The sequence below is a fragment of the Aptenodytes forsteri genome, unplaced genomic scaffold, assembly GCF_000699145.1.
Source record: "Aptenodytes forsteri isolate BGI_AS27 unplaced genomic scaffold, ASM69914v1 Scaffold63, whole genome shotgun sequence".
NCBI classification, from domain to species: Eukaryota; Metazoa; Chordata; class Aves; order Sphenisciformes; family Spheniscidae; genus Aptenodytes; species Aptenodytes forsteri.
The window spans coordinates 3,596,096-3,604,129 of record NW_008794709.1 but is presented as its reverse complement, the minus strand read 5'-3'; the positions used below and the strand labels follow the sequence as shown (position 1 = coordinate 3,604,129).

The following is an 8,034-nucleotide window of genomic DNA, read 5'->3' as shown; positions in this document are numbered from 1 at the left end:
GCCCTGCCGCAGCCCTGAGCTCTCCCCTGGGTGCTATCTGCATACCAGCCACCTGCCACAGGGGAAAGAAGAGAGATGGTAAGAGCAGTGAAGCCTGGTACTAACATGCACCACATCACACGGGTGGAGTTCAAGAGGGTGGATTTACAGATACATTGATTTAGCAGAGTCACAAGTCGTCGGAATCCTGTTTTTGTTTCTTTCTCCCTAATTTCTGGTAGTATTATTTGTCATGCTTGCAATAAATCTCTTATAAAGTGACTTTAATTTCTGTTATAAAGTTAAAAACAAAAACAAAAACAAACACTAAAAAAAAAACAAACAAACAAAAAACAAACACTGTAAAAAGGTTCTCACTAAAATGGTTCTCTGGGAACTCTGTGAACATGATCAGTTGGTGCAAAATAGCTGCCTTCTGGAAAACAAGGCAACAGGGCCCTACTGCTCCCAGCACTTCAGCACAGGTACAGCTCTTACTCGGCAGAATTAGTGCGTCCTCATGTGCTGGCCAGGTCAGGGTCTACCTAATGCACGTGCTCAAGTATCCCCATGCAATGAAAAGCCAGGATACATGGTGCACTGGACACTGCTTTTTAAACAAAATAATCTTTGGAAGACTTCTATTTTAAGCTCTAAAGTATTTCTAGAGCTTCTTTCTTGGTCAATTTGTTGCATCTACACGGCCAAAGGAAGGTGTTCCTGTAGCTCATGCTCTCCTTATCCAGCTTTTATGTAAAGACCCCCAGCTAAAGCCTGGGCCACTGCTACCAATCTGCATACAGGCTCCTTAGATGCCTGGACTGGCATTCTGGCTGTCAGGTTGTGCTAACACCTGCATGCTGAATTTCTACCACTGTTGGTACCCCCACCAGGCACCTAAACTAGCACCGGCAATAAAATGTGCACACGGAAAAGGCACACCTCCCTTCTGTTCTGTAGGTATTAGCCTCTGAAAGAAGTTACCCTGCACTCAGACTGAGGAGTTAAAAATAAACTGAATAGTGTTGTTTTCCCAGACTTTACAGCTATGCACGTGTGCAATGCTTTTATAAAACATTATCCTTCAAACCATTTAAGCAAATTCCCACTCCATGGAGAGATCTGCATTAACTTTAGACAACATTTAAAGAACCGAAAAAGGTCAAATCTGTATTACAATACAAATGGTGACCTTGTGTCCATTAGTTTATTCTGGGCAAGACAACTGCCTTCAGTTGTATTTCTTTAACAGAGGGAAGAACTTGGCAGTTTCATTAACACAGCAGTATTAATGAAAAAAACTGAGACACCTTCATTCCATTAGGCATTTTAGCAAAAACAGGCCAAGGGAAAGAGGGAGAGGACAAGGAAAGAAACCGGACTAGCAGAGGGTGCACTGGACATAGGTAAGGCCACAAAACATGAAAAAAACACAAATTTTAACATGCAAAGGATATTGGTACATTGCAATGCTGGTTATGGTTAAAAAGACTGTACAGCTCCTGTATCTTTGTCCTTGAGGCTTTGTTAAATAAGACTCTCAATTGCAAGTTCATAAATAAAATGGAAATGACAGTAGTGCCATAAAAACGTAGGTAGAAAAATAGTGAAAAGCCAAGGGCTGGACACTTTAAAATGTCACAAGTACCCCCAAGCACTACCATTACCGCTCTTAAAGAAAACACATAAAGAAAACATTCTCTATTTATTATAAATGGCAGTTGCCTGCATTGCACTCTGTATTTAGAATGTACTGACTACCTTTCTGCTTCCCTTCGAAGCTGTGGATGGAGAATAAATATAGCTTTTCACATTGGCGAGCACACTGCCTGCCCTCCAGTCACAACTGGTAGCAAAGGCAGACAGTATTTATAAAAGAAATCAATTAGAAAGTAAAACAGACAATATCATTTAAGGCTTTTGTCCCTGCTAGTCTGCTCAACAGACTACACTTTCTTAAAATAAGAACATCTACCAGTTCTGTTATAGTAACCAGAGCGTGAACAAAGAAAAAGGTCACATTTATGGCTGCCAAGAAGGCAAAGTTCCTGAGGCTCGGCCAAATGCAACAGCAAAGACGCTCTTCACAGCACTCTTCGGGTGCCTCACACTGTGTGCATGGCGGAGGGCAGACCGGCAGAGGGTGAGCTCGACACAACGCTCAGGCTGAGCATCTCATTTAAACCTTGCAGCCCTTACCGAAAGGGGTTTGGAATTACAACAGATTATATAGTGCAAACTCGTATCAATTCCCACAGATATAAAATGCACAGATGGGAGTCCAGAACAAAAGCCACCACCGGCCAGGGTTGTGAGGAGCACCAGCCATCAAGGAAATAAATTCCAGGAAGCAGGGTCTGATCTCAGCTACTCCTGAGTGAGCCTGGAGTAACTCCAGCTCTTCAGTGAGGTTTCAGCGAACTTATACAGGTGTAACTGATACCAGGGTCTGAATTAGTTTGGTGGTGAGGCACCAAATTAAAATGAAGGGTTCATTAAATGACAGCCTTTCAGATTTAGAGTAACTAAAAATTATCGGTAACAGAGTTTGTTAACCTTGGGCGGGACAGAAGAAATACCCGCCAATGGATGGAGCTTACATTTACACAGCATTTCTCAAGTATTCACTTCAGCAGGTCTGTAAGGTTTTAAAGGAGGGTTTGGCTTAGCCTGATCTGAGTAACTTTTTAACAGGGTTCTTGCTGCCACCCCATGTAAACTGTTGAAAAAATATACTGACTGCCTAGAAAATAAATTGTGCATATGTGCTCGGTATATCCACACCCATACGGCCACTCTATATATGCACAACCAAGATCCCAATACTGCACAGAAAATAGGGACTGTATCATGGCCTTTCTTAAAATATTAGCTTCATGGTGAGTTTGCTACACCCATGTTACTGACAACAGGCATGCCCAATGGCAGGGAAATATGCATACTCCTGATATTTCAAGGTAGATATGTCATGTTTGATCTGAAAAAATAATAGCTTTCTCAAGGTAGTCCTGTCTCTCAGAAGAGAGAATCTTAGTTAGAAATAGTTTTGTTGGTTTTACTTCTATAATTGAGATCAATAGTATAAATCAAATAGATTTCAATGCTGAAAGAAATGCCATGGCAGCCAGTTGACAGGAAACTGTCAAATATATTTTCTTAACAGTTTGTTACCTTTAACGGGAGACAAGCTAGCAGGCAGAAGAACTTCATCAGGCTTTTCCCTCTCCCCCTTTTACAGAATACCCAAAACTTTCTAAGAAATCTGAGTGTCACCGAGAACCAACAGAAAGCATGACAGTAACGACTGGGTCTGCGAAGGCAGAGTAATACTGCAGGATCAAGTCACGTGCAGCTGATGGAAGATGGTAAAGTTCTAGCAGTCTCAAAAGGTGGCTCATATTTAAGGATATGAACTACTGAACGGTGTCCTGTTTTCCTTTTAGAAAGCAAAAACCTATATCATATGTACTGCACAATCATCTAGACTTTTCCCATGCTGGGACTTGTTAGTGATAGAGTAGCCTGTAAAGAATAGGCACTTATCCCAAGAATTGGCAAGAAAAGGGAGTATTATTTGGTAGGTATGGCACCAAAATACAACCATTGTGCTTTCTCACATACATATGCTGTACAGATGGAGGCTCAAAGAGACACGAAGTTTTAGGTTGTTGGCGGGCTGTGTTTTTTCTTTTTGCTTCGGCAAGATTTGCAAATGCAGCAGATGATGCATGGAGATGCCACAAGCAGCAAGGGAGAGGTCACCAATGCTATGATACCTAGTCCAACAAGGATCCCCACAACCTGAAAGACATGGTGGGGAAAAATATGTATTTAGCCAATGCGGAAAATAAAATACACGTGTGCATGCATAAGCACAGCATAGGTCACAAAAAATAGATGAAAACATGAAAATAATCATCTTGGTCCTTCACTGAAGGGTAAAAGCTCTTTGCTTCATGCATGCATGAGAGCTTTGCTCAGCTGACTAGGAACGCACCTGCGTTCTGTTCCACATCACAGAAGCCCGCGAGTGGCCCAACTTGTTTCTGCAAGGGCCTCTGTCATAATGTCTTAAGAAGATATCGTTCTGAAAAACAAAAGGAGAAGCTGTAAGAGCAAGTTACAGTACTGCGGGGAGAGGTTCAAGACTGGACTGGAAATACAACTTTCCTGACACTGCTTTAAAATTACCAGCTGCCGGCACACAAGTTCACCTGTCTTCCAAATAATTATCTAGAGAAACTTCTTGCAGTTTCAAGAAGTGTGGTGTGTTTGGAACCTGAGCTATTGTATAGCGTCTTTCCTCCCCCACTTTTAAAAAGCATAAGCATATGCATTGCACCTATTGCACAAGTACCTAGTCTATAATTTGGTGAAGATAAAGGGGCCTGTAAACAACAGATATTTCTGAAAGCTAGCAATCTGAGGGATCATCTTCCTAAGGTACTTCTACTTTCTGTTCTCCTGCTGTCCCTGCACTTTAGAGTCATTTTGTTCCTAGGCTTAACAGGAAAATTTAAAAAGTAGGAAATCCCTGTTTACTTTCTCTTTTCCCACCAATACTTATTAAATTATCCATTTTTTTTCTTCAGAAGGTGACTAATGCCCTGCATTACCCTCCCCTAGCTGGCTGTGCTGTAACCTGATGCTGCTTCCTCTTTCATTTTTCAGCCCTACTCTTTGGCTCTGCAGGTGTTACCTTCATCTACACCTGGAGCTCCTGTAAACCTGCACACATTTAGAAAAACTACCTTTGAATCATACAACTACAGTTTCTTTTTTTTCTCCTTTGAACTGACAAAAATTTGGTAAGGGCATGTCTGCAGAATCTGTGAGAATCTGACAGTCTTCCAGTTCAGCCTGGTGTTAAGCAATCATTGTGTACTGTATATACTCTGAGGCAAGCCATAAGACTCATGTTGAAAAAGCACGCTCACACACACAGAAATGGGACATAATGTTAAGCGAAACCTGTTTAGCATGCTGAGAAAAGGAAGGATGAAGAATGAGGAAGTCTCATTGTTTGCTGGCTGTGGAGTACAAAAAAGAAGAAAAGAAAAGCCATGCAGCATCTAACATTTTATTTCAAGTGCTGGTAAAGTCCTTTTCACACTCCCACAGTTACTGATGACTGTGCCAAAAAGGGAAACTGTCATATACACAAGCACATTACTTCCTGTACTCTTAATCCTGCTAGGAGGTTTGAAGTCCATACAAGTTGAGACTAGTTGGTATCACTTGAGAAATAACTAGCAACCTGTGCTTCATAACCCATGTTCATAATCCAACATTCTTATCCTCAAGCCTACTAACCAACCATTCTCTTCAGCAAACACGGCACTAGAGATGGACTAGTAAAGGAGACCTAGTCCATATGAGCTATTAACACACCCGCCCATGGAACAACCTCCTTCACCCAGTACCATACCATTTTTTGGACAGGCTGTGACCCTTGCAGTTGGAGCAGGTAGAAGACACTTATTTCCTGGCTCTCAACCACACTATTTTTACTGAACTGGAAGAGGGAATCAGAGAAAGGTAGTGCTGGAATGGACCTCCAGAAAGCAACCAGTCTGTCCCATTTACCTCAGAGAACTAGCATGGTACCCACAGACATGGCTATAACCCTTTATAGAAAAAGAATAAATAAAAGTACTGGATGAATGAGAAGAAAGAAGTGAAGTTAGAAGCTGAATTGAGCCAAGACGTACACTAGGATATCAATGAGTTGGTGGAGAGCTTGTACAGGGCCTCAGACTAACCCAAATCCCATTACCCTTTATCTAGCTGTTTTTTTCTGCAGCACTTACATCCAAGTTCTGTAGACAGTACCAGCAAAATGTGTGCTTGCAGTTCTTGCACATCATCTGAGCACAGCCCTCGTTCCGTTCAATATAGATCCGACAAACTGGGCACTGCTTAATTGGTGCCTCTGTCTCCGTTCCAATAAGTGAACTAGAAAAGAAGGGAAATATTAAAGTGAAATGTGAATGTAATTACTGTTGATATTCAGCTCCACTGCCTAATGTGTACTGTGCTTATCTTCCAGAGCATCTAATGTAGTTGTCTTAATGCACTCAACGTCTGAACCTTATATTCAGTACAATACACTGAAGCATACTCACTACTAGGTGTAAGATTATTTATATCATGTAAAAGTGAAACTCCATTCCCTTGGTCTTTTATGCTACATAAAACCAACACTCACTACGCCCACAGACGTATCACCTACAGCATTAAAAATTAGCACTTTCTAAAATAGCTTGCATAATTCATTTAACATGACTGGATTATGCAACTTACAGCACTTGTCCCTGCCTGAGCAAAACAGCCTTAAACTCCACTAAAGCCAAAGATCAAACCTGGAGAAGAAAAATTATGGCGAGACCTCTTTGGTGACTCCTATTCGATGAAATCTCTAGCAAGCAGGATGCTTAGATTTTAAGTAAGTCTTTCATTTCTTGCAAAAAAAATTATAAAAAACTTTGAACACACATGACTGAACATAATCTGATTCTGAAAACAAAGATGGATGGCCACAGACATTATATAATTTAAACACAGAAGTGTCTTCTTTTTGTAGATTGCCTTATGTAACCTTATCTGTAGGTCGTTCACACATATGCAAAATGAGCATAAATCAGATTTCTCGCACCAAATGGGACATTTTACACCCGCTTTGCGTAAGAGTTAAGATTTGTGTATGCAGAGATTCTATAAATATCAAGCAGGGGTGATTTCTTCATCACAGTATAAGAAAAGTTTGGATCCTGGAATATTAGTGTATTGGATTTTTTGTATGGGCACAAGTCATAATTTTAGTATGCAAACAAAGCCTTCAGGCAGATTCAAAGCCCTGGAGGGCTTCGCCTTTCATAAATGTCAGTGGCAACCCAAACTTTGTAAGCACACAAATAATATGAAGTATTAAAAAGTAAAATGTATAATTTAAAATAATGATTAGACTGGAATTATATTTAGGAAACACCAGGAGAGATGGACAGTCTCAGACATGCACCTACGGAGCTAGAAGGAGGCCGTTCCATGAAACTGATGTGAGGCACAGAGCTGGCACCCCATGCCAAAAAGAATCAAAAAACCCTATGGCCTCCATGGGTTCCCCTCTTACCCCTGCTCAGTTGGTACTGGAGTAGTTTGGTTTTCCTGGCACAGGCGCTGCGGGTGCCATGCCTCCTTGCAAGAGGAGCAGAACTTCAGGCGGCAAGCCGGGCACTCCACCGGCACCAGCGCTCCCGACTCGCTCAGTGCAATATGGCACACCGTTTGGCAGTCGGCTGCAGGGCACCATGTCCTCTGGGGGTCCAAGTGGACTTCTGAAATGTAACAGAGAAATAAAACTGTTTATACAGTCCCCTTCTCATTTCAGTGGCATGTGTCCAGGTATGCAAGACCCAGTTCTGCGTGTGGGTGGGGAAGTTGAAGCCCTCCACGCCCATGCCCATGGGCATCGAGCCTACTCCTCTTCTTTAGGCAGGTCTGCAGTTACGCTCTGCTAAGGCAGCTGCAGTAGCAGCATCACAAGACTGACAATACACAACATGGGACGTATTCTTTGCCTTTATAGGGAGGTACAAAAGATGAACGTAACTGCTGCTTGCTGAGAAGCACGTGTCTTTTGTGACATTAGGCCATTCCATGTCTTCCATGTGTCCAAGCCATGCAGTATCTTTCATGAAAATAGCAGGACTGTCACTAAATTAACATCAAGTCACTTTCCGTGCCTTATTTTCTCCCCTCTATCTACAAACTCCAATTAATATTCACTTTATTATATGATCACTATTTGTAAAGTATCAGATTACAACAATAGTCAAGGCAAGATTTGGGGTGCAGACATTGAGTCACAGACATCACCACATGGCAGTGAATGATAAATGTTGATTCTTCCTCTCACTCCCCAACCTTTATTCAATTAATTTGGGCTTGCACCAGAAACCCAGCTGAAACACGTTCACTGTTAGGGGTGCCCACTGTGTGTGCACTTTATACTGCTCAAGTCCATGAGGTGCAGCCAAATACTCCCACCCTGCAGAG

The 8,034-nt window shown here is 41.9% G+C and overlaps 1 protein-coding gene across 1 annotated transcript in view; it reads right to left on the bottom strand.

The window, feature by feature from the left end:
* Window positions 1-320: 320 nt before the first annotated feature.
* Window positions 321-8,034, bottom strand: part of RNF144B (ring finger protein 144B) — a 51,905-nt gene continuing 44,191 nt past the window's right edge. Inside the window, exons 5-8 of the mRNA XM_009273724.2 lie at window positions 7,109-7,313; window positions 5,790-5,934; window positions 3,977-4,066; window positions 321-3,780 (exon numbers count right to left, since the gene is read on the bottom strand). Of these exons, the coding sequence (XP_009271999.1) occupies window positions 3,640-3,780; window positions 3,977-4,066; window positions 5,790-5,934; window positions 7,109-7,313 (581 nt within the window). The 3' untranslated portion in view covers window positions 321-3,639. The remainder of the gene's footprint in view (window positions 3,781-3,976; window positions 4,067-5,789; window positions 5,935-7,108; window positions 7,314-8,034) is intronic.